Source organism: Physeter macrocephalus, chromosome 1 (assembly GCF_002837175.3).
Source record: "Physeter macrocephalus isolate SW-GA chromosome 1, ASM283717v5, whole genome shotgun sequence".
Classification (NCBI taxonomy): Eukaryota; Metazoa; Chordata; class Mammalia; order Artiodactyla; family Physeteridae; genus Physeter; species Physeter macrocephalus.
Window position 1 is genome coordinate 65624392 of NC_041214.2, and position 27591 is coordinate 65651982.

General features: G+C 40.9%; 1 protein-coding gene across 8 annotated transcripts in view; it reads left to right on the forward strand.

Annotated features, from left to right (window-relative positions):
* FNDC3B (fibronectin type III domain containing 3B) overlaps positions 1–27591 on the forward strand; it is a 386791-nt gene that overhangs the window by 345858 nt on the left and 13342 nt on the right. For all 8 annotated transcript variants that reach the window (XM_055083800.1, XM_055083804.1, XM_055083816.1 and 5 more), the window contains 3 exons: positions 965–1245; positions 13712–13924; positions 25612–25778. In XM_055083800.1, the coding sequence (XP_054939775.1) occupies positions 965–1245; positions 13712–13924; positions 25612–25778 (661 nt within the window). The remainder of the gene's footprint in view (positions 1–964; positions 1246–13711; positions 13925–25611; positions 25779–27591) is intronic.

A 27591-nucleotide genomic window follows, 5' to 3' on the forward strand; every position in this document is an offset into this window, starting at 1 on the left:
GCGGAGCGGCCGGGCCCGTGAGCCATGGCCGCTGAGCCTGCTGGTCCGGAGCCTGTGCTCCGCAACGGGAGAGGCCACAATAGTGAGAGGCCGGCGTACCGCAAAAAAAAAATTTAAAAAAATAAATAAATAAATAAATAAATAAATAAAATACATTTGGGAGTAGGATATAAATGGCATTATATTTCCCTGAGACAAGATGAGATGTCCAAGAGTTTAAGCAGAGATGACAAAGAGGTGTGCAAGGCCCAAGGCCTGGTGCCCTCCAGTGCTGAAAGATCCCGGTAATGAGTAGCGGCCAGGAGAGGTGATTGAGAAGCAGCAGCAAAATAGAAACAAGAAGATGGTCCCAGAGACCGAGTGAGTGAGGATTTGAAAGCGGTGAGTGGTCAGGTGTCAGTGGTGAGGCTCAGGTAAAGTCAGATGAGGGCTGAGCATTGACTTCAGATATGCATTTAGCATTCACATGGAAAACAGTAGGTATCTTTTCTAAGATTCCTATAGCTCTTCCAGAGCAGCACTTGAGTTAAAAGTCAGATTACTGAATTTTGGTCCCAGCTTGGCATCTAAATCTGGGGCCTGAGTACTTAATTTGACTTTGAGTTCCCTCCTCTGTGAAAGGCAGATAAGAATACCTGCCATATATTATCTTCCTCAGATGGTTATTGTGAAGATTGCATAAGACAATACATAAACTGAAGTGGGCTGTGCAAATATAAAGTGTTATTTTAAAACTATTTTTCATAAGAAACGGTGATGGCGATATTGTCTCTTATTAGCAGAGAAGGTGTGATTGGTATTTTTTAGAAAGTGGTATTAACATGAACATTGTGGAGGATTTATTTCTACCTACATTTCTAGCAGTAATCATATGTTACTTTAGATTTATTTAACGCCTAATGTGGAGGCATTAGAATGTGCTCATGGGGTAACGTGGACTTTGTCTCGCTATTCTGTTTTTTAGGCCGTTAATCAAGCTGGAGCAGGACCGTACAGTGAGCTTGTCCTTTGCCAGACACCAGCATCTGCCCCTGACCCTGTCTCCACTCTGTGTGTCCTGGAGGAGGAGACCCTCAATGTCTATCCTGATCCGCCTTCTGTGTGCCTTGTACTGAACTGGGAAGAACCGTGCAATAATGGATCTGAAATCCTTGCTTATAATATCGATCTTGGAGACACTAGCATCACCGTGGGCAATACCACCACCCACGTTATGAAAGATCTCCTTCCGGAAACCACCTACCGGTGAGTGCAGGAAAGTTGAAATAAAGCTGCATGGACACGTCAGCACTTCGGGCTACAGACCCTTCAGGTCCTAAAGGCCAAATGGGTGAATTCTAGTCACTCTTAATGTATTTGAGTACTAAATGCTAATAGAGCTTAAAAACTTGTACTACATTTTCCTTTATGAGTTGGTTATAAATTGATACACATCCTAACCCTTGAGGGGGAATTTCACCTACCATTTCAAATCAGTTCCTCCTTGCTGGTTTTTTGATAAACTACTTTTCTTCGTGCTTTTACTGTGCCTCATCACTCTATGGACACCCTCCGTCCCCAGCATGTACTTGGTCCACCTCTGAAGCAGGGCTCTGCCGTTCTTCTGATCCTCCAAAGCAGACACACTGTTACAGAGCATTTGTGATGGAGCTTTTACTCAGGATTTCACGAGGGGCCAGTGAAAAGACGTTACATCACACTCCACCCAGCAAAACTCAGTTACCACTTGCATTCTTTCTTTTCCCCAGAGTTCCTGTCAGGGAGCCAGCACCTTACCTTCCTCTTCTCACACACCATTTTCTCAACATAGCCTCTTAAGATTTCAAGTCATTTAACTCTGTCCCCAGGGTGCCATAGCTGGGGGACCAAAACAGAAGTTCAGGATTAGTGTTAGAGGAGTGCAGGAACCATCTGGTTAGTCCAGTGCCCTTTGTCAGATTAAGCGGCTTCTCAAGGAGGTGAAGTAGAGCACAGATTCAGATACAGGTCCTTAGCTGTGTCTTTGGGCAAGTCACTTAACCTCTCAGTGTCCCAGCTGCTTCCACAGGGTGAGGAGAACAAGATTACTTACCTCAAAAGCATGTTGTAAGGAGTAAGCAGACAAGTATTAAATGCTTGTATAGAGCCCAGCAGTACATTGCAAGCGCACAGTAAACATGTATTGTAATTTTCATCATCACCAAGATCTTCACCCTGGAAAACCAGTTCTTCTTGGGATAGGGCAGGCAGGTAAACTTGCTGCTAGAAAAGGGTTTATCATTTCACTTATTTTTTTTCTGCAGTGTTTTCTAATGTTATAAACCTTTTTTTATCCCCAGAAACTAAAGAAAGAAACCAGCTTAACAGCTGTAAGATACAAAAGTTCCATCCTGCCTAAATGTTATCTCTGCTTTCCCTCTCTTACCAAGTCTTTTGTGAATGATGCATATAAGTGTATTCATTTTGCTTTTCAAAACAGTGACAGTTTTTTATTTAGTCTTTCCTTCTTTTAAGAAACCTCTGGGGCACAGTACTTATGTACTGTGGGTCTATGAAATAGTGATAAACACTATCCTTGCCCTCAGAGCACTCAGGGAGTTGGGGGACCCTTAACAGCAACCTAAGATAGCAGATGCTTGTGACCTCACAGGCTGAAAATAACACTGTACAGAGTCCTGTTGGCGTTTCAAAGAGGAAGACCCAGGGTTCAGAATGATCAGGATGGTTTGAAGTGGGAATCAAGTTAGAAACTGAATAAAGGCGGTGTGACTTAATATAGATGAAGAGGCAGGCCAAGGGCATTTTTTCATTTTTAGCATTGTAGCCAATCTCAGAAAACCAGCCACCACCTTTGTTTTCTAACCAACTACTGACTGACCATTGTGTCCAGAGCACTCTAATCAGGTGCTGAGGAAATCCAGAGGTGAATTAAACCCAGAACTTGACCTCAGGGACATTCCCCAGTGATGATGCTCTAAGGAGACCTGACCATGAGGTGTATCTCTGGGGGGAAATGACCAAGTGAATGTCATCCCCTAGCTGTTTCTAAGAGACTTCCTGTCCAGAACATTGCCTGACTTGGATTCCTCAGGCCAGAAAACCTATGAAGAAACCACTGGCTCAGGGCTCACTGAAAGGTCTTTTGTCCAGTGTGATCCACCCCATGTCTACGCAGACTGGACTCGGATCCTCAGGTCAGTCCTCTGAACATTCGGGTCAGAAATCATAAAAGGGCTTTTAGGACAAGGTGTCAGCCTGAGAATTTTGCTTCTTCCTGCCATTATGCATACCTTAAAGGTGGCTTAAATGATTATAAAACTTTACGGTTTTTAGAAGGTTGATATTGGAGGAACGCTGATGTTTATTAGTCAGCATATAGTTGAATGACTTCAAGAAAGAAATCTAGAGATCAGAAGCTCAAATGAAGGAACTGACGTAGGGGATCTTTGCTTATTGATGAAATGCCAGTTACAGTGGAAATTATCAAGAATATCTTCCACATAAGTGGTTGATGAAAGACATGTTAAAAAGTACCTCAGAGATTAATTCTGTTTTGGAGAAGATGAAATGGTTTAGTGATGTACAGAGTTTAGATTTGGATAGTGAAACCTCAAGAATCTATTTAAAAGGTATTTAATGGATGCAGCATAAATAATTCATTTCAGTATTAATATGCAAGGCTAGCTATATTGAGCTGAACATGGAAAGTCACATTGGGAGGATGTCACCTCTTAAACTTACAGGGTAGCTTGGAAGACACCATTTTAGACAGATTGCATGAAAAATGTACAGCTTTAGAAAAGACAGATCTTTGGCCCTAAGTCATATAGTGTTATTGGCAAAAAAAAAAAAAAAAAGATTTAGCCAGAGTATTTGCTGGCTAATCAATAAATAAATTGGATGTTTCACATTTAAGGTCATCTTTGTCCAACTTAAGGAATTTTATTTCTATAGTACCTAATTGGATTCTCTATAGTAGAACTCCAGTCAACCCATAGTCGTGTTCTTTTATGTCTCAAAAACACAATTGCAGAAATTGTGGTGAAATACAAAATGAGTATTTCAGGGAACTAAGGGTATAATTTTAGTCCAATCAACTTTTACCTCACCTTTTTTTGTCCATAAATTGGTTAAAATATAAGTGAACAGATCATGATGTTCTAGATAAAAATGTGGAATGAAACATTTTAAGCAGCAATGGGGCTTGTTTCTTTTGGGTTTTTGTTGTTGTTGTTTTTAACCTTTAGCAGTTACACATTGTTCTCACACGAAATTTATTCTTTCTCTGTCTTGCTGGGACAGAAATGTGCACCTCTCCAGCAAACCTACTGACACAAAAATGGATCCATCCCTTCTCCACTGGTGCTTGCCAAACTATCCACTGGCTTGCTGACACCCTGTATAGAATTTGGTTGGAATTACAATATTTTTAAAGACATTACTTTTTTTTTTTTTTTTTTTTTTTTTTTCCCCGGTACGCGGGCCTCTCACCGCTGCGGCCTCTCCCGTTGCAGAGCACAGGCTCCGGACGCGCAGGCTCAGCTGCCATGGCTCACGGGCCCAGCCGCTCCGCGGCACGTGGGATCCTCCCGGACCAGGGCACGAACCCGCGTCCCCTGCATCGGCAGGCGGACTCTCAACCACTGCGCCACCAGGGAAGCCCAAGACATTACTTTTAAGCTTAGAACTGAGTTTGTGTTTCGGTTTGCAGAGAAAAAAACGTTACTGAAAACAGAGACGTAGCTTTCCTTTGCATGCTTCCTGCCACAGAGAGCCATAGGCTTTGTGAGCTGAGACAAGATTGCCTGGTGTCACCCCCTCCCAGCACCCTGGCGTGAGCATCTCCAGTGATGGAGCAGTGTTTTCAGCTTCTACTCGCCAGGCAGTGCATTCCAGTCGTGGATAACTCTATTTCTATAGAGGTTCCCTTATATTTTGTCAAAACCTCTCTATAGCTAAAATACACTCAGTTGATCCTGGGCTCTCCCCCAGAGCATGGTTCCTGGACCAGCAGCATCAGCATCACCTAGAAACTTATTAAAATGCAATGTATCAGGCCCTACTGGAGGCCTACCAATCAGAAACCCTGGGGATGGGGCCCAGCACTCTGTGCTTTAATTAGCCCTGCAGGAAATTCTGATGCATGTTAAAAGTTTGAGAACTCTGCCCTAGAGCATTGATTCTGCAATGCTAATGTATTTAGGAATCACCTGGAGAGGTTTTGCAAAATACAGAAGTCTGAGCCCCACTCCTAGGGCCTAGGCATCATTATCTTTTTATTTCAGCTGTCTCATACTTAACCATCTTCACTTCATTCAGATCTGTCTTCACTGGCATGGGTTTTCTATAACCCCCTCAATCCTCTTCATCGGGTGATTTCTGTTTCTTGATGGCCTCTTTAATGAGTAGTGCCCTGACCTCCAGGAATGGTCTGGCTGGCTCAGGGCAGAGCAAGACTGTCACCTTCCTTGTTCTCCGTACTGAGCAGTTAGTAAGGTTGCCTAAGATTACTTTTTTTGGCAACCTCATTATATGTCTGACTCATGTTGAGCTGTCAAATAACTAAAACTTAAGGTAGATTTGTTTGCTGTGCTGTTTTGCTAGGTAAAATGTGGATGAAAATAACATTTGTTGAGTCCTTAGGTATATGTCAAGCACTACATAAACCTGTCAAGAAGTGAATCATAAATCATTTCATTCTAACAAGATGAAGTGGGCTTTATAAGGGGACAAGTTCTAAGTAGTTCAAAAGTAGTGGACTGGAGTCAGACAGCCTTGACATCAATCCTGAGTCTCTCACTTGGTGCCTCTGTGACCTCTGGCAAGCTATTTAGGCTCTCTGTGCCTCAGTTTTCTGATCTGTAAAATGGGGATAATTACTTTACATAATAGGGTTGTCATGTTTTAGACTTCAGGCACCTTGTGTGGGACCTGACACCTGGTAAGTAAGCACTCAATAAATTATCTGTTGCTGATGCCTGGTAGGGTAGGGAAGAAAGGAGCTGGCAGGTGGGTTATGACCAGATTACAGGTAGAAATGTGTGTGGGAATCTGGCATTATCCTTTAAGCCACAGGAGACATTTAAAGTTTCTTTCCTGTCAAGACAGGGCACGAAGAAAAGCAAGTCTAAGTGCCTGGAGACGGAATGTGGCACTGGTCTCTGAGGAGCTGTCAGAAGTAGCTTGGCTGAAGGGAGGGATGACTGAGCTAGCTAAGGTTACCCTTCCAGGGAGCCTTCTCCAAGTAACCTTACTCTGAACACATCTTTTCCGCTAAAGAGATTTTCTGTATTTAAGCTACTATTTATTATTTCCTCAGAAGTTATCTGAAGATGATACTCCTTCATATTTTTCTCTTCTTAATTGGATGATTAGGTAGATTGGGGGGCTAAAAAGCCCATCTTTTGCTTCTTAGGCCTGTCTTACCCCAGCTCTTCATGGAGGAAGGTGGGGGCTGTCTTCACTGTCCCCTCACTCGAAGCATCCTGAGTACTGGGATGGCTAATTGTGATTGAGAAGTCACCTTCCCCAGTTTTCACAGTCGTTCTTCTTTTAGCATACGTAGTGTCATTTGAGAGAGAATGTGTAAAGTGCATTATGTTAGGCTATGATCTTCTGAAGCAGTAATGTATTTGGCATCTAAAATTAGAAGATATTTTAATAGTGGATTTTCAATCAAAATTTATAAAGAATATACTTCTTAATTTATTTAATCAGAATTATCAGTGTATTGATGGATATTGCAGACTTCTAGATACTTAGATTTTTCACATTAGTCCTGCCAAGATAGAGCTTCTCAGAGTTAAGTCACTTCCCTGAATTGGAAAGCAAAATTCCATTTCCCTTGTACTTACTTTGCAGAGCTTAAGATTTCAGAAAATGATACACATTGCATGTTAAAAAAAAATGCAGATCCTATCTAAATGTCAAGATTAACATGTTACTTCAGTTAAAGAGAAAATGCCTCAAGTTTGGGTTTGGGATAGACTAATTTAATAAAACTTTAAAATCATTTTTTTCTGAGACGAATTTTTAGAACTGTTCCTCAGGTTAGTGTTTGGTGTTTTTTTTTTTTTATCAGTCCTGGGTGAGCTCTCACTGGGATTAGGAAATTATTTTCACACACTACATTTTTCATCCCAAGACAAAAGAAATATTAACTACCTTAGTCCTTCTTCAGTTTTCTCAGCCTCCTAGATTAAGACTTCTTAATATTTTTAGAAGACATGGCCTCATTTGATCAGTTCCTCAGTTCTATTTCAGTTTTGAGTGCTACTTTATTATTAAAACTGATTAACATTAGTTCAGTACATCAGCTACATGGAAAAATGTTTTCCATGCATTTTTACTGAAACACATTTTGTTATTTGAATAAATTGAAGCAAGTATTTTAAAACCTAGTCAGTTCATTCCAAGGCCAAAAGTTGTTTTACTAATGTGAAAATACATTTGACTGTTCTAAATGTCTGTTTGATTGGCAAAAGACAGTTGTTGAACTGAAAGTGTGGTTTGAATTAAAATTATCTTTTGGTTGGATTAGAAGCTGCGTTTGGTTCAAGTTATGCTTGGAGGGAGTGGTGTGTCAGAATGCACGAAGACTTTGAGCCTAGAAAGACCAGGTTCACATCCAGATCTGACCTATATCTGCTGTGAAGATTAGTGCAAATGACTGAACCTAGCCGGCCTCAGTTCCTGCACTTGTGAAATAGAGTAATTCCTTCCTCATGGGGTTGGGGTAGAAATTAGAGACAGTATCAAATCTAGACTTCAGCATCTAGTAGCCACTGTATCAATTAGATGGAGTTATTTAACCTGAGTTTAACTGCAGTTTCCTCATCTCTGAAAGCAAGAGAAGGGACTTCCCTGGCGGTCCAGTGGTTAGGGCTCCACGCTTCCACTGTAGGGGGTGTGGAATCAATCCCTGGTCGGGGAACTAAGATCCGGAGAGGCTCGTGGTGTGGCCTAGATAGATAAGATAAGATAGATAGATAGATAGATAGATAGATAGATAGATAGATAGATAGATAGATAGAAAGAAAGAAGAGAAAACACTCATCTCACCGCATCCACGGGTACAGAGGGCCTACTGAACTGTGCCATTTTATATATGGGACTTGAGCATCTGTGGATTTTAGTATCCACAGGAGTCCTGGGAACAATCCTCTGCAGGTACTGAGGGACAGCTGTACTAGTTCCTACTCCATAGCATAGTCCCTTGAACAGAGCAAGTTCTCAGTGCTGTTTGCTGCAGTGGTTATTAACATTTTCATCTGTTTCTAAGCTGTTATCTCACCTTCTGAGAAGGCAGTCCTTTTAGCTATTGCTGGGTCCTTGGCCATAATTTAGAGGAAGGAGAAACATAGATCGTATCAGCAAATTCCTCAAGTAATAAAGTGAAGGGGTGGTAGTAATACAACTAAAACGAAGATATACGTTTGTGTGCCCAGTACAGTGCCACTCCTATAGATGCCCAACACGTTTTCTTCACTGCTCGAGGGAGGAATACGGTCTTAAAAGAAGTCATAAAAATAGTAACTCTATAAAGTAGCACTTTAAAGTTCACCAAAGTGCTTTTAGCCACCTTGAATCCTTTTCTGATTGTATGACAAAGTATAAAATATTAAAAATAGAAAGTACTGGGCTTCCCTGGTGGCGCAGTGGTTGAGAATCTGCCTGCCAATGCGGGGGACCCTGGTTCGAGCCCTGGTCCGGGAAGATCCCACATGGCACGGAGCAACTAAGCCAGTGCGCCACAGCTACTGAGCCTGCGCTCTAGAGCCCGTGAGCCACACTACTGAAGCCCGCGCGCCTAGAGCCCATGCCCCACAACGAGAGAAGCCCGCGCGCCGCAACAGAGGAGCGCCCACTCGCCGCAGCTAGAGAAAGCCCGTGCGCAGCAACGAAGACCCAACGCAGCCAAGAATAAATAAATTAAATAAATAAATTTATTTTTAAAAAAAGAACTTCTCATATTCCTTATCTTAATTAAGTAGTCCTATTTGTAAGTGCAGCGAAGATATTAACTACCCGATTTCATAGAGGAGGAAACTGTTACTTAAAGGTGTTAGATGCTTTCCCCAAGGTCACCAAAGTGATGAGCAGAGTAGCCAGAAAGGCTTCACTGCTAAAGAGAGTTAAAATGCTACCATAATATTCTTGTTCTTGGTGTGTGTATGTGTGTGTGTATGTGTATGTATGTATGGCTAACATTCGATATGCCTACCAAATACTTCCCAGTTAAAAGGTCAGAGAACCCTAGAGCTACAGATATTAGGAACCTAGTACCTATCAAAATACTGGGGAGGCCTTGTGAAGAAAATGAATTTACAAAAGAAAGTAAATATTAAATCTACATTTCTTTCTGCATCTTGATACTTGTGTATTATAAACTATTTTTTAATTCTTATAAATGATTCAGATCCCGTATAATTTTTTGTCTTGAGCAGAACAACAATCTGAAGCAACCCATTACCTCCCTTCCTTTTACTTATTAATGTAGCTAAGGGCTGTTGAGGCTGCATGGAGCAAAACAGTAGGATCACCTTGAATACAGGTGAGCTTGGCTCTGGAGGAATATGGGCAAGCAGTTGAAAGGAAGCATCTTGGCCTCTGGGCTCTAGGAATACCTCTGCCCAGAATAAAGGGAAGGAATGGCAGTCTGGACAGTGGAAAGACATTGATATAAACCTTGTAGGTGAGGAAATTTGTACACCATTGAAAAAAGACTGAGACTTAAAGTCTGGCTTAATTACCTTTTCCTGAGTAGAGAAAAAAGGTAGTAATTTCTACCATAATGATGACCACCTTTTTAAAAAGATTTTTCCTCTCCAGTTGCAGAAAAATTTCTTACTTTTCAAATCATAGGGAAAAAAACTCTTATCTTAATACCATGCAGCTATTTTACAAGACTCATGCTGGGAAGCAAAGAAGAGTTTATTGTAGTCTTTCAATGCTATGTTGAGAGACTGACATTGCATTATCTACAAGAGACCTGATGTAGCCCTAATTTAATAGAATCTGGGAAAAGTAAGGCTCTTTGTAATGGAACTTTTGCTATACTTTATCAGCAATAAGTGTTTGCTACATTCCAAACTGTGAGGCAGATATTCATCCAGTTTTGGGTGGTTATGAATAGAGCTGGTATAAACGTGTATGTGCAGGCTTTTGTGTGAACGTAAACTTTAATTCCTCTAAAGTCCAAGAAGTGTGATTGCTGGGTCATATGATAAATGTATGTTAAAGTTTATCAGAAACTTTGTAAGCAAATTGTTTTCCAATGTAACTATACCATTTTGCATTCTCACCAGCAAAATAGAGTTTCAGTTGTTCCTTATACTTGCTAGAATGGTATTAATAAGCATTTTTTATTTTGGCCATTTTAATAGGGATATAGTATTACCCCATTGTAGTTTTAATTTGCATTTTCCTAGTGGCTAATGATGTTAAACATCTTTTTGTGTGCATATTTGCCATGTGTATATCCTCTTTGGTGGAATGTTTGTTCCAGTCTTTTGCCCATTTTTTTTATTAGTTGGGTTGTTTTGCTGCTGAGTTTTGAAAGGTCTTAGATGCATTCTGGATACATTCTTTTCACATCATATCTAAAAATTCTTTAATTCTAGGTAACAAATATTTCCTCCTGTTTTCTTCTTAAGAGTTTTATATTTTACATTCTACACTTAGATCTGTGATCCATGAGTTAAACTTTTTTTTTTTTTTTTTTTGCGGTATGCAGGCCTCTCACTGCTGTGGCCTCTCCCGTCGCGGAGCACAGGCTCTGGACACGCAGGCCCAGCGGCCATGGCCCACGGGCCCAGCCACCCCGCTGCATGTGGGATCCTCCCGGACCGGGGCACGAACCCGTGTCCCCCGCGTGGGCAGGCGGACTCTGAACCACTGCGCCACCAGGGAAGCCCCATGAGTTAACTTTTGAATAAGATCTGAGGTTTAGATTGAGATTTATTTATTTTTCCTTTTGATATCCAGTTGTTCCAATACCACTTGTTAAGAAGACTATTCTTTCTTCGTTGAATTAATTCTGCACATTTTTGAAAATTAGTTGGCCATATATGTGTTGGTTCTGTTCGTCTACGTGTCTGTCTGATACCACACTATATTGATTACTTTATAGTAAGCTTTATAGTAAGTTCTAAATCAGATAGTGTGATTCTTCCAACTTTATTCTTATTTTTCAGATTTGTGTTAGCAATTTTAGTTCCTTTGTCTTGCCACGTAACTTTTAGAATCAACTTATCTATATCTACTAAGAAGAATCCTGCTGGAATTTTATTAGAATTGCATTGTATCTATAGATCCAGTTTTGGAAGAATTGAAATTTTTTCTGTGTAGAGTCTTCCAATTCATGATCATAGTATATCTCTCTCTAGTTAGGTGGTCTTCAATAGTCTCAGCAGTGTCTTGCAGTATATTTCTTTATTTCCTATCTCTGTGCCTTTCCCCACCCACACTGGCTGGGACTGGTACCTGATGTTAAGTAGGTGAGTAGGAGTGGTGAGAGTAGACATCCTTGCTTTGTTCTGATATTTCATTTAGTCTTTCACAGTTAAGTGTCATGTTAGCTGCAGGTATTTCTATAGATGCCCCTTTTGGGTTGAGAAATTTCCCTTCTATCCCTAGTTGGCTGGGAATTTTTATTATGAATATATGTTGGATTTGATTAGATGCTTCTTCTGTATCAATGAGTATGATCATGTGGTTTTTCTTCTTTAGGCTGTTAATTTGATGGAACTGGCTTAGGGTTAGAGAATGAGACAGTGTAGAAAAGAAAAAAAAAAAGAGGAATGGGGGAATTTTCCCCCATTCATTCTGACCATTCTGAGACTCTTTGCTTTCTTTTGAGCCAGGCAGCTCTCTGCCCGTGCAAATGTCTGTTCCTGGATTTCAAGCTGCGTTGAGTCTAATCCAATGAGTAATGGAGGGGAAAAATGATAAATTCACTGCTGGTTTGGTGATAGTTCAAATTCTTCCCCCAATCCTTCAGCTACGATTTCCTTTTTGGACTTCTTAAATAGCTGCTCTGTTTCTCTTGTCCAGGTTTAATAGCTGCATTCAGTGGGAGAGACAGGGTGGAGTGTGCTTACTCCATCTCACCTGGAATTAATCTATTGTTTTTTTCTTCTTAACAACTTACAGATGTGTCATTAGATTGACTTGCTGAACTATGTAATTTTAAATTTGAAGAATTAAGGTTAATTTGAGGTCATATGATGGATTAAGGTATTGTAATACCTAAATGATATTTTCTATTTAGATATAAGCAATAATTGCTGTAAGTGAGAAGTACATAAAGCGAAATTATAACAATATTTTAAGCTGATCTGTTTCCTGAGAATTTCTCTTTGTATTTTTTATTATCATGTGTTTTGAAACACTGTTTCAAACTCAAATCAAGTTTAAATGTTGAAACTTTTAGAACTAGTGACACCACACTGCTCATTCAGCCCAATAAGATGCCTATGTACCTAGCAAGGGATCTGGGTGAAAGTTTCTACTAGAGGCCTAGTAATGAGGCATGAAGAGATGGAGGAGAGGCAGACCTAGGGAAGATCTTAAGTGGATGAAGCTGTGGAATGCTGAGGTTATTGAGAGGACTGTCCATATTGTACAGAAGAAGAGAGGAAGAGCAGAGGGTGGGGTGGGAGCTAGTGTGACACCTTTGGTCCAAGAAGCAGAGGAGAAAGACCTCTGCAGGGGTCTGCAGGCCTCTCAGTGCCAGGAGGAAACAAGCTTCAATAACATGCAGTCACTGAGGGACGGAGTGTTGAGGATGAAGGTGGAGCAGTGCCATCAAAGTGTTGTGTGATGACCTTGGAGAACTTTTTCAATCAACTAGTAAGGAAGTAGAGGAACAAGAAAAACAGGAATGATAATAGGAAATATTTTCTATATACATTTTAACTGTTTGATTTTCAGTTCCTAGACCATGAGAGCAGTGTTAGTATATCTTTATTACCCATAACACTGCACATAGTAAACATCCAGTTAAGATAATTGCACATCTGAATGACACTCTGTTACCAGCAGTGCCTGCACACATAGCACTGGTTAAGGACTAGCAGAGGTTGTTGGGTGAGGCTGGAGAAAGGGGAGGAAAATGTGCTGTTAAAGAGCTGTTATCCTTTGTTTTGAACTTTGAAGGAGACTTTCTTGTTCTCCTATTTCATTTATTCTTTATAGCTCACTTACTTCCAAAACTGACTTTGAGGCAGCTGAAGGGTGGCTAGAACAAAATATGAAAGTCTTTAGTATGTCTTCCCTTTTCTGCCATTCTTTCTTTCTTTTTCTTTCTTTCTTTCTTTCTTTCTTTCTTTCTTTCTTTCTTTCTTTCTTTCTTTCTTTCTTTCTTTTTTTTCTTTTTCTTTCTTTCTTTCTTTCTTTCTTTCTTTCTTTCCTTTCTTCCTTCCTTCCTTCCTTTCTTTCTTTCCTTTCTTTCCTTCTTTCCTTCTTTCTTTCTTTCTTTCTATTAAAGAACTAAGGGATATCTTGCTAATGTGGTTTTTTTGGGCTATTTTTTGGAATGGAGAGGATAATCTGTCTTCCGAGCTGCCCATTTCTCTATCTGTCTTGAATTATTTTTAACTTGTTTTCCTTTATTCCATGACACTGCTTCTAGGGGCAAGGAAGAAATACACCACACAATGTTTATTTCAAATGAGGAATCACTGCTTCTTAAACCAACAATCTTTGTGATTTTTTTTTTTCCTTTTTCCAGGATCAGAATTCAGGCCATAAATGAAATTGGAGCTGGACCATTTAGTCAGTTCATTAAAGCAAAAACTCGGCCGTTACCACCGTTGCCTCCTAGGCTCGAATGTGCCGCTGCTGGGCCCCAGAGCCTGAAGCTGAAATGGGGAGACGGTAATGCCAGGACGCACGCGGCTGATGGCACGGTGTACACACTGCAGCTGGAGGACAGAAACAAGAGGTGAGGGCCTGAGGCTTCATCCGAAAATTCGATGGCTTTGGGTTGTGGGATGGAATCTTCCTGTTCATTTGTCCTCTGAAGCACTCTTCCTCCTTGTTGAAAGACTCCCTAGGTATTTGGGTCCTACATTTTATACCCAAAGTTGCACCCTCCATTCTCCATTTGGAATTTTCTAAATTAACATTCTCGTGATCCTGATTTCCCTACATGTGATAATATATGTGTTTTTTTCTTTCATAAAGCCAGAAAATGGAGAGAAATTATCCAAAAAGAAAATGGTCGAATTCAAGTCCATGCTGTTTAATAGTGTTATATTAGTCACGCGTGCAGAGGGAAATAAGACTCAGGAAAAGATTTTAACCTCTTTAAATATTCAGTAACCATCCGGACAAACATGTTTACCAGTCTGAAATAGCTGTGGTGATGTACAGATGGGGATTGTGCTCTGTAACTATGGGCAATGCAATATAATATCAAATTAACTAGAGCAAATAGGAGATTCGTTATAAAACTCCATGCTCAGGAACACTCTTGGCTACAGAAATCAAATACAGCCTTTCACATAGTATTTATTTAACTTTATTTCCTCTGAAAATGGCCGATCAGAAGATGGGCAGCTGAACTGTACTTAGGAATAATTCAGATGCGTAGCAAAAGTTAATGACAGAAAGTTCTGTTACCAAAAGTTCAAATGAGAGAATCAGCTGAAGGAGGTAGGAGATGAACATAAAACCAAGACAGCCTGATGGGGTAGACATGCTGCCCCTTCCTGTGCATACCTGCCAAAGCACAAACCAGTGTATGTAGAAGTATTTCTGTTATTTCCCCTTAATGCATCATAGTATCCTGCTCTTTTATATGGGGACCTGGTTCGAATTAGCACAGAGACCCCTGTTCAACCTCTACCTCTGCTCTGTACCCGAGTACTCAGATTCATGTGAGCTCAGTGGAGTCCTGCTGTGTGGAAGGCACTGTTTGAGGTGGGCCCTCGGGAACACCAAGCTCAAGAACGAAAGCAAGTCCCTGCTTCCCCCTCCAGAAGCATAATATCAACCTACAAATAGTCATAGAACACTAGTGCCATTGGAGAAAAGCACTCTGGGAGTTTGAAGGGGGCAGACATAGGGAATAAAGTGCAGAGACTGGTTGGTTGCAAAGATCAGGAACAGCTTTTTGAAACATATCATTTGAACTTGACATTGGAGGACCTGGAAAACACAGTAGTTTGACTTAGAAGAAAAAAAGGGATCGTCCTTTTGGAAATGAGTCCCAGTGTAGAAAGGGCAGAGAAGGTAAGGCTTCTTTTGGGGAGGTTCATTAGAGATTAAATTCATATTCATTCACAGACAAGACCATTTATCTTACTGTGCTGTGTGCTTTTGGATGCATTTTTCACGGGCTCATTATTTTACTGGTAGGAGACTCCTTGACCTTACTGGCAAGAACAGGAATTATGGACTAACAGAAATCATGATAAATATATAAAGCTAGCATTTGGGGAAATTTGTACATGAGTCTCTTTTTTCCTGGGCTTTTGGCTTACATTGTTGGCAGGGAGAACCTTCCTTAGAAAATACCTTCTAGTTGTACTGTTTAGAAGAAGTGAATCCCAGGAGCATTTTTGAAGCTGGTTGCAGAATTGGGATCAGAGCCAGCACCTCCTGACTTCCCCATGCAGCTGCCTCTACTATTACTTCCAAGAATATGGGAAGAATGACAGCTCTGCACCAAACCTGCCATCCCCAATGTGCTGCAGTCCTGCCCTCTGCAGTGCAGCCGCCTGAGGTGCCTTGTACAGAGAACTGAACAGATGCTTAGAACAATTTCTCCATGAGCAAATAAGAATGCTGGTCCAAATAAGAATGCTGTTGTGAGACATTTAAATATGCCAGACAGAAAATAGTGCAGAGTCTAGTAATCAATACAGGCTCCTTCCTCATTAAAAAAAAAAAAAAGAAGAAGAAGAAGAAAAAAAAAGAGGGGGGGCTGGCTTGTTAAATAAATGACTTGCCTAAATTTAAATGGCATTTTAAGAAAACTTACCATTAGGAACAGTGTTTTTCTTAATTTTATGGGCTAGAGTCCAAATTTATCTTTTTCTAAATTAGATTTGTCAATGCTCCCAGAAGTTATTAAAGTAACAGGAATATAGAGCATAATAAATTCTCATTCCATTTGTGGAATTATATTCCTGGGAGTTAAAAGGATGAAATTGACCTAATTTGAGTTTGAAGATGACCTTCCTTAGTGTCTTGAAACTGAGCTCTTGTAGTGAATGGCCCCATGAATCCAAGCCTTTAACTTTGGCTCTTGAGTAGTGAAGATCAGGGAGAAACACTTTGAGTTGGATAGATCATAATACTTGTTCTTAGCCAGCTCTTTGTCAATTCTCGTCCCCTTGAGGTTCTTTAGGACTTGGATCTGGCCTGTCCAGTGTTTTCTTCCAAAGTGACAGCTGTCGTTTTCATTGAACCTGTGGTTGCTAGAGTGGTTTCTAGTTGTGGCTTTGGGGAAAAGTGTACACATTCTTTAGTGTGTGTATTGATTTCATTAAGCACTAACAAGTTCCTATTATGGATGTGGCAAAAATATTATAATCCTGCTGTGGCCAAGGTGAGAATCAGAGTTAGGTCTGATTGTGGTTTTAATGTACTTTCTTAGCTGTCAGCTCTCAAAATATTTCTTTGCCATGTACTCTTGTCTCACCAGTCACTGTGGGCATTTGGAAGGAGGGCTGCGGTGTCTGAGTCTTGTCGCTGTCCTAGCCAGCCAATGCAAGAAATCTGAGTCTTTAAACATGTTTTGCAACAGAAGCACAGTGAAAATGAATAAATCCCTGCTTGGTAATTGTCAGATTAAAGAGTTGAGTTGATTTCAGCTGCTAAACTATTGCTCCTGCGTTTTCCTCATCCATGAAATACAAAGGGATTGAACTAGAAGCTGAACTCTGAGATCCTTGCCACCTTTTCACATTAAAGCAGTGAATCTCTGTAGATTATTTGTGAGCTAAATCCTATATAAAAAGATGTTTTTTGTAAATGATTAGAGAATGTTATCTCTTTTTTTCTTCATGTTTAATTTCTGCTTTTGACAAATAAGAAGAAAGATACTAACTTTCCTTAAGAGTGACCACTTAATGGGCAAAACCGCTAAGGTTTTGCACCTGTGATCTGCTGGTTTATTATGTTTAATTTATATACCTCATAATCAAAAAAATCTGAAATGACCCAGATATTTCTAAGTATACCGTTTGGCCAAAAATATATTTTCAGACTTTCTAAAGAACACTACTATTTATTGAGCACCAACAAAGTGCCAGGCATTGAGAACTTTATCTACATTATTTAGTTCTTGAATAGATCACAGTCTGGTCGGGGATAGGTAGAAGAGACAGCAAATCATGGTGTGGGGAGCTTAACGATTGACACATGCACAGAGTGTTGAGGGAAGGTAGAAGAATGGCATGTACTTTAGGCTTAAAATTGAACAGAGAAGGCTTATTAGAAAAGGTAACAAGTTGGGTGAGTCTTAAAAGGGAATCAATCTTATAACCTCATGCTGGAGAGCCTTAGGATGGAGACCAGTGATAAGGACTCAGGATTGGGTGGAAACCGAGGATACAATCTCCAGAGAACAGGAACATGCCCTGGGTCTTTCTCCATGTAAATGCCTTTCTATTCTGGTACTTTTACACTTGGATTTTTTTTTTTCCTTAAGTTTGGGGCTACTTCATGTAAATAAAAGGGATACCAGAAGGGCACCTTGCCCAAATCCTTGCCCCAAGGTAAGTCAACCTAGAATTCATCTCGATCACCTGGAATTGCTGTGTAGAAAGTTTTCCCCCTTGATCAGGACACTTGTTTTCCATGTATTCAATATTTTGACCCACAAGATTCCCAGTCCAAGGTCACTGACTACATATTTACATAGCAACCTCAAAGTAGGACTAAGTTTATTCATAGCAGTTATATTATGATTGCTCAATTTTTTTTTTAATTACCACAGTGGGCTAGGTCTTGTGAAGTATGTAGCCTGTCTATAAGGAGCTTATCTTGCTGAGAAATTAATGTGAAAAAATGAGCAGACAGTACAAGAGTTTTTATTTAATTTCAACAGAAAAACAAAAATTATGTTCATTTGGCTATAGAGTGATTAAGTCTATTATTCTTAACAGATCTAGTATAGATCCAAACGTCTTTGGTTCCTATGTATGCAAGAAAAATATATACCCCAAAGTAAACATTTTCATAATGCTGTGCTAACCGAATACAGGGATTAGAATAACAAGATCAGCTCATGCATTTTAAGATTATAATGTGTAATGATGATTTTGAAAACGCATTTGTCTGTGTTATTGAAATGAAATGTTATGCTGCCCTAACAGAATTTGAATTGATGCTGATTCTCGTCCTGACCCTGTGGGTCCCTGTTCCTGATAATTGTACACAGCACTGAGGCAAGAGGAACTTAAGTTCCAGGAATACATTTATGGTTAATCTGTTGTTCAGGTTACCCAGATAGCCAATGTATTTTAAAGCAAGGCTCCAGCAAAATGGGGGTGGGGTAGAGGGCTCTAATAGAATGGATAATTGCCACTTGCTCTCCTTTTAACTCAGCCCTTGTGCCCGTGACACTTTTACCTTTAGCCAGCAAAATTGGAGGGGCTATGTAATGTGTACAGTATGACTGCCTGTTTGCTATTAGAGAGGGATGGAAAATAATCTGCATAAAGAAATCCTAAAAAGTTATACACCAGGCAACTAACAAAAGTGGCCGGGGTATATGAGCACAGCAGGAGTGAACTTTCTTAATGTATGCCTGTTTTAGAACAAACTCCTGCTTATATTTCTCAGAGCATACTGCTGAATTAAATGAAACAGGTGTAACACGACTAACTCAGGGCCCACAAAAGACCCTCGGTATTAGCTTCCTTTGCTTCTCCGGAGCAGTCCCCAATTCGCATGACCACTGTTGTTGGATAAATGGCATTTTTATATTGCTTTCAGTCACCAGAAGGCAGTTATGGTTCTCGACAGGGGTGTTAATTCTCTGTTGTAATCCCAGATCTGTTACTGAGTTTCTAGATGACTAGAGGCATGTCCCTTAACTTCTTTTTGCCTTAGTTTCTCCCTTTACAAAATGAAGCTAGTGATACCTGTCTTCAGTCCCTGATTGATGGGAAAAAAGCATTTTTATTTTTTTAAAAAGGAGCATAAAGAGTCATCCTGCAAAATAAAGAGTATCGCTGGCTTCTTCAGTTTCAGGCTAAAATGTTCTAAGGACAGCCCAAGGTGAGGAGTGGTAAATGAACTATTTGAGATCTTAATTAGACCAGAATTAGAATTCAGACTACAGTTTTTTCTTCTATTTAAAAATAAATAAGTAACAGAATGGAATTGGATAGCATTTTCCTCTCCATTTTTCCTAAATGAGGTAAGATTGAGGTAAGGCCACTAAAATAAAAGTAGGCTAACAGAAATTTGGAAGACTCTGCGAAGAATATGCCTGAAGATGAGATTCACTGCACGTATTTGAAAGCAAAGTAGAATGGAAAGTTTCAAGGTTCTCAGGTGGTCTTTAGAGAGTCTAGTCATCCTTTCTTTGAATATAAATAAATTTCTTTTTTGATATATATCAATAAGTGCAGTGCAGACAAAAAGAATCAAAAATAGGAATTTTATTCTATGTACAGATTTTCATCAGTAGCTATAGTGACATTTTATTTCTTAGAAAAGGAGCATAAAAAAGGATCATAACCAAAACATATTGCAGCCTGATTACTCACAAGCCAAAGGTCCATGTGGAGCTGGGGACATGGGGGTTAGGAAATTAACTCCTTTTCTCATTGGTCTTTTGGAAATCACTCTTGACACTTGAGCATTCAGTCTCCAAACTGGGACTCTCAGCAACATCAGAACCAGTTTTAAAAGCATCTTCTTTGCCTCAGGTGTCCTCACGTGATGCCATCTGCTGCCATCTGCTTCTGCATAGACATGGTGGGACTCAGTGTTCTTTGTGGAGTGAGGGCACATACTATTCATTCCTGTTTTGAACATCCTCCATTCCCAAACATCTCTTCAGTAATGTAGGAAATTCACACACACACAATCCATGGAGCCCAGGGAAATTAAGAAAAAATAAAGGCAATGACATGTCATTGCTAAGGAATATAGCCACATTGAGCTTACTAAGAGTGTTAATTTGTGATGTTTTGAAATGTGCCATTTGCAGCCATTTGTGGACCACAGGCCATTTTAGGTCAGCAGGTTAGATCACTTTGAGGAGTAAATATTAATGGGCTTCTGTTAGCCTGCAGTGGGTAGATGGCAACAAGGAAATAAACATACAAACCTCAGCATTATCTCTTATTTTCTACTGTGAATTTATTATACTCCATCCAGAGAATTCTTGGACGTTTCTTTTGAAACAAAACTGTTTTAAGGAAACATTTTAAAATTAATTCTTTGTATATCATCATTTTCCCCTAAAATGATTTTAAAAAATATTTAAAGATGTAACGTGTCTGAATTTCTTCCTTCAGTTGCACTTCAGTGCAAAAAAGTCATCTTTCACAATATTAAAGCCTAAAATACTGAGGTTGAAAGAATTTCTTGAAAATGTCAAAAATCTGTTGTTTTGCCTTCCTAGTGTATATTTAATAACAAATCATAGAATTTACTTGGTCCTTTCATTTGGATCTCAGAAAAATTCCTGCCAAGTGAATAAGACAGTTATTATCCCAAGTGTGCAGAAACAGCCTGGAGAGTTATCGACTTGTTCATCATGAAGGTAACAGACTCTGCATTGTGGCCAAGGTCTTTGTACCTCTTTGTACCCACCATGGAGCACTCTGACAGGCAAGCAGAATAAGCATATTCATTTTGTATTAATAGATATGTAAAATATTTTTTTTAACCACTACCAAATTAAAGCCCACGTGTTTTTGTTACCTTCAAAGTGTTTAGTTTCAAGAAGACATTATAGTCAAAGCTGAAGCCAGTTGGGGGCAGAGCCATAAAGAATTCATTTAGACCGTAAACTTTCAGTGACCCACCGAATGTTTCGCCTTGTTTATGCTTCCCCTTCCAAGTAAACCTTTGTTTTAGTACATGAGAGCATTTCTCTCCATTTTTCCTCTCCCTAAGTAAAAATGCCCAAATTTCCATAAATGGCCAGCATTTCTATAGGACCTGCTGCTCCATCTTCATCTGTTTTCCACAGCGGTTCTCCGCCTGGGTTTTCCAGGACAGGGTGGATGGTATTCACATGCACAGCTTTCCCTCCAGCTCCGGAGAGTCTAAGGGAATGTAAGTGAGAGGGATGCCGTCCGGGGACATCCTCAGGTTTCTCCAGTGTTGAGAAACGAGGTAAATCATTCATGAACCTTGGTGCTTTGTTATTATAAACAGTAACCACTAATATTTATCTAGCACTCCCAAGTGCTAGGCATTTTGTAATGGGTTCTCTCTGCATTATCCCATTTAATTCTCACAACAACTCTCTGAGGGTGTCAGCACTGTTATCGTGCCCATTTTACACAGGAGGAAACAGCTTACTTGGCTATAGAGGTGAAGACCACCAGGCTGTTGAAGCTGAACTCAAACTCAAGTCTGCTGTCTGCAATGATTGTTATTACCCGCTGTACCTTCAGCCCCTGCACCAGTGGGGCAGCACCACAGCAGAGCCCCTAGGTGTTTCCACACCTGTCCTCTTACTTGGCCTTCACAAGAGCCCTAGGTCATGGGGCTGATGCCTCCAAATGTATGTGGCTATGGGCAGCAGGGGTTGAGGATGGAGTACAAGACCTCTCAGAGGCACTGCCAGTGTGGGCCCAGGGCTCCAGGGAGACCTATAAGGGGCTGTGATACCACAGAGGGTCCCTGGGCTACACATGCCTCAGCCTGAACTGATACTGAAATTACTCAGTGGCTTTATTGAGCATGAACTACATTCTAGGAACCATACCTATATATTGATATAATTTCATTATGTTTCTATAGCATAGGAGCATTCATGTAATAAAAATAACAGTGAGCATTTCATGTACACTCCTTGGTCACCAGATTAGATTAACTTATTTGGGGGAGAGCTGTATGTCTAGCACAGGCCATAACACATGTGGCAGGACAAACTCAGATGGACGTCTTCCTGCTGGAGCATGAACTGGTTGTGGCCCCAGCAACCTGGAGAAAGGCCTGCGTGGTGGGAGTTGAGAGCCACAGTGAGCCTCAGGGCACCTTAGCCTGATCAGGATGGTTGGTGGCGCTCATGGTGCAGGGTCTGGAGCCATTGGGTGCCCTGTATTGAACTCTTACTACGTGTCGGGCTCAGTGCTAAGCTTTATCCCCACATTTCTGCATTTGGCTCATCAAAACGATCTATGAGGTGGTTACTGTCTCTCTTTTGCAGATGGAGAAATGATTAGCAGGTGCGAGCGATTTGGCAGCCTTACGGGCGGAGCTGAGATTCATGGCCAGTCTCCCTGGGTCCAAGTCCCCGTGCCTCACCCCTTGACACCAACAGTGTGGAGGAGGCAGGGGGAGAAGTGAAGGGTGGCCCAGTGTTTACCAGGCAGCATAGACCAAGGGGTGGCCCAGGGGAGCGCAGACTCCCCACATAGTGTGTCCCTTGTCACCTGGGCCACCCCCATGGGATTGAGCAGTTGAGGGAATGGCTAAGGGGGAGGTCTAGCCGCCGGGACGGCTGGATGGCCACTGTTCTCCTCCTCTTCACGGCAAAGCCTTCCTCCAAGCTCTGAGTCCTTGGTTGTTTTGAAATGTGGAGTCTTTAATCATTGTGTCTTGGGATGTGTAGCATGTTTAATTCTATCACCAAAGGCGTCTGGCTTACTTATTAATGAATTTTAAAATTAAGTTGGTCTTTTTAAAACAAATATTTGATGAATATTTTTATTCCCTCCCCGAGTGGTTCTCGCCACAGGGTGTTAACCTATGGAGCCTCCCAGAGAGGCCATCGTGCAACTGGCTGTAAATCACTGGCTCTGAAGAAAGAAGGTTCTTTCTTCTCCTGCCTCTTGGAGTGATGGAAAATAATTACAGAATTGGGGTGAAAGAGGGATTATATTTTTTGTGTTGGCTTGTGTGCTTTTACTTCGTTTTGGTTGGTCTTTATTGTTTGAAAGAGAAGTTACTGTCAGCATGTACAGAAAGAAGTTTAGGATCAACAGATATTTATTTGAGGCCTACTCTGTGTAGGAACTGGGGCATTTACATGAGTTTTCACATTGAATCCCACCAGTCTTGCGAGGGAGGTGCTCTTGCCTGCACTCCACGGACAGGTCGGGTGGGAGAGGGTAAACAGCCAGTGTGTGCAGGGCAGCCTCTCACCACGCGGCTGACCCTCCACCCGGGAGGAAAGAAAATAACCTCAGTGTTAGCTGTCTTCTCAGCATTATGAAATGATTATAACTAACACATATTGAGTGATTATTACATGTCAAGACTATTCTAAGCACTTGTCTTGTATTAACCCATTTAAACCTGGGGTGGGCTCTGTCACTAGCTTTTTTGCACTGTCCCTCAAGGCAAACAAAGGCACTAATGGCAACATTGTAAAGTTTTTCAATCACCTGTTCCACAGTGCTTTTTCTAAATAGGAATGCAATTTTAAACGATTAATAAAATGCTGTGGTACAAGAGGAAAACAAGAAAAAGGAACAAAGTAGCTGTTCCAAAAACAGCAGGTTTTGATGAACTTGAAAACTGAAATATTTGAAAATATGCTATTTGCTCAGTTAGATTATACTACAAAATTAAGAGTACTGAATCTGCTTCAGTAAATTTCTTTGTGAATGTGAGTGCTGCTGCCTACACAGATATGTTGAACTTATTTCAAAAGGAAATACTCTTCTCAGAGTGGGGCACGGACAAGGAAGCAGTACTACTGCTAGTGGTCCTCTCCAAACTCCTTTAAAAACCCGGCTTTACTGCAAGTTTGTAATGAAGATGTAACACTTTTACTTCTTAAACCATGACTTCCATTTTGTGGTATAAGTAAGGGCAATTACTCTGGTTAGAGATTCTAGCCTGGGTGAGTCTGAGTTAATAAATAGCCTCTAGCATTAGCAAGGGGTATCTTCATTAAGGCGGTAATGTGTCAGGAGTGCTAGGTAGGTTACCATGGTATTTGGGTTTCAGCCTGGACTCTGTCTTTTCCTGAAATTAAAAATGTTCATTCTTCAGTAAAAGGTGCTTCCTTACACAGCAAAGCAGAGGAACATTAAATAGGTGAAATGACTGAGGCTCAGGAACTCAACTGCAAAGGCTGATTAATGCATGGATACTTTAAGATAAGTATTGACTCTGACAGGTTTTGTAAAAAAGCTGTTTAATCTCTGTATCCATCCATCCATCTGGAGGGAATGTTCTCTAGCATGTGGAAAAGCTGCTGCTCTCCTTCAGAAAACCCTGCCCACACACAGGACCAACTAACCCACAGCATTAGGTCTAACTCATCTCTGAATACACAGAGTCTAGCACACAGATGTTCAAAAAATGTTTGCTAAATGAGTGCATAAATTCTGCTTCCCCTTAGGCCAAATCAGCCTAAGAGACATTTTGAATTGTGTGTGATTCTATCACTGCCTGACTTCGAGCAGTATATGAAGACAGCGGATTGTCCTCAGATGCTGGGACGAAGCACTGGAAACTGGGAGAAACAGTTAGCCTGTGTAGGAACAAGGCAGTGTGGTTGGATTAACGCATATAGAAGTTCTCAAAATGTCCCCAGGCCAGCAGAGTCAGATTCTGAATCTACTAAAGATCCTGGATAACTTATGGGAAGTTAGATTATTTCCAGAATTTTACAGTTAACTATAAAAAGACAAACGGTAACATTATATTGCAGTTCCAAGTAATCCCGTTTCACTGTGAAAATATTAATTTTCCAAGACCTGAGGGGAAACACTCAAAATGTAAGGCCTGTTTTTTTTATCCTCGTGCCTCTTATGCCTGTGTCTCATGGAAATATTATTTAGCAGAGAAGTACAAAATAGTCCTGATGGGAGGAAGAAGGATCCAGAAGCTGCCAGTCTAAACTGTCCAGCCCACCTGTGCTGTTTTTCTGTTACTGTGATTAAGCTGATGGATGATTCTGAGCAAAATATATTTTTTCTTTTTACATATTTTCTCAAAGATTTATAATCGTAAATGTCATCTTACTAGTTTGAGAACGGGGCCTTGAAAGCTCTTGGAAAGATAAAGGTTAAAATTTAAAGAATTTTCTAGCTAAACCTCAGTTATTTAGAAAATTCTGGTAAAGAGGACATTGTATTTCTCTGGTGCCCAATTATCATTAACTTCATTGCCTAGTACATAGTAGAAGGTAAGGTAACATATCAGATTATATAGATATTGCCATTATGAAAAATTTGAAATTTCTGTTCTTTATTAGTAAACAAAAGCGTGAACAACTGGTGTCTCTAGAATCTATAACATAATTAAAGGAATCTCATTCTAAGCTTTATATGTTCTTAAATTTGTGTTTTTCTTTTATGTAAGCATATATTAGACATTAAACTTAACGGTAACATAGCAACTGGTTGATTATTAATTCAGATGGTATGAAAAGCATTTACCAAGTTGGTCTAATCTGTTCCACATTTGTATCATAATTTCTTGTCACTAATAAAAGTTCTGGTGGCTAATGGATTCTGCTCCTTTCTCTAGGTTTATTTCAATCTACAGAGGACCCAGCCACACCTATAAGGTCCAGAGGCTGACAGAATTCACATGCTACTCCTTCAGAATCCAGGCAGCCAGCGAGGCTGGGGAAGGGCCTTTCTCGGAAACCTACACCTTCAGCACAACCAAGAGTGTCCCCCCCAGCATCAAAGGTTTGTGGACCGTGTATTCAGTCATGCTTTTCTGTGAGAGTGAGGAAATGTTGGGATTTAAGAGGAGGAGGCTTGATTCTGACCTTGAATATGCTCGCCTAATATTTCTCATATCAGCAAGATAGACTCAAAAGAACTTTCTAAAAGAGAAGGTTGAGAAATGGGTTCTCTAGGGGAAATGAGAGGCCTTAAGGGAGAGGGCTTACCGGTAATGACTTTTCTCAAGTATGTGTAAATTATTATCACAAATAATTTAATGGTGAGACAGTCTCTTCCCCACGGGGGATAGATGGACAAAGAAAAGAGGCCGACCTGAGTGACAGATGTTGGGTTAGGAATGAGGGTGTATTCCTGGTGATGTAGCACTTATGGCAGTTTACCAGGAGAGGTTTGAGTGTCTCTCTTCAGCGGCTCTCATGCATCTTTGGATGACTGTGGTACATCAGTAGATGAGAGGCTGGTGTAGGCAACATCCATAGCCTTTCCTCCAGCCCTCAGCTCTCACTGGAAAGCTGTAGCAGTGGCCTGTTCTCACCTCCTGGAGTATTTGTCTTGAGGTTTGTGAATGACTGGTTTACCCTCTTCCCCCTTCATGGGATCAGGGAGTGAGAGAAAGCCACACCCCCAAGGCTCTCCCTCCACCGGGTCTGCTGAGCCCTCATCTCCCATTTTCAACCACTGCACAGCCGACTGGCCAAGCCGGGCAGACAGCAACAAGGCAAAGCTGGCTCAGCCCTGCCCACCTAGCGTTGGGCCCAGTCCCAGCCCCTCATGGACTCCTGAGCTTGCGCCCTCCCCTCCCCGGTGGTGTGATTTCTTGTGAAGGTCCCTGCTGCCTGTCTTTGCTTTATCCAGCTGCTGCCCGAAATGACTCTGAGGCTGACGGATAAGCAGCCCACCTGAACCAGGTTTTACATGGGGTAAAGTGAGGGTTGGCTGTATTATATGGGTGGCTAGGCAGTGAGCACAATTTGTTAAGAAGGTTCTGTCTGTGTCTGGCCCCAGGAGCAAGGCCATTTGACTCACTGCTTCCACACAGAGGCGCTGTATCAGCTACACCAGGGCACGGAGTGCGTTACAGGAGGGTGCGGAGCCTCCAGAGCCTGGGTCAGGGTCTGACCACTGTCTGGTTGCATTCTGTGAAGGTTTCCCATAGTTCCTTTCAGGGCACTTTATGGTAAATACCTTCCCCCTCCTTCCCCGCCCCTCAGTGGTCCAGAAGCTCTTTGGCTTCTTCATGTGACAAAGATAACTGGTATAAATGGATATATACTTGCTGGGTCACTTAGCCAGTAAATGCCCTGGCCCTTTGGTGTAGCTTCGCCTTTCGGCTCTAACAGAGGAGATTCCTGAGCACGCTGTGGCTGATAGGTTTGTTGTTGTAACAGGAAGGTTTGCCACATTTACCAATTAGCTAAATAACTTCAGGGGCCTTCCCAGCACTACCTTTGCCTCTGAAGGTGATTATTGGGGGAGATTCATTTTGTGGAAAATACAACAGCAAATTGATAGCCCTTGCAGGTTGTGGTACATTTTCTTCAGGACAGTGTCCTCACACTGCCACATGATCAGGTGTTCTTCCTCTCACTCTTAGATTAGGAAATTGTCTTAGCTGGAGGACTGTTTAGTCTGATGAGATTATGTAGTTTTGCATAAATTGCAGTTTTGGCCAACTAATACAAACTTTTTTTGAAGACAACTTTTATTTTTCTGAAACAGCATTGTACAGAATTAAAAGTAGAAACAACTGCCTCTAAAGAATTCATGTAATTAGAAATTAAAAATAAGGGCATTCAGCAAGAGCAGTTACACA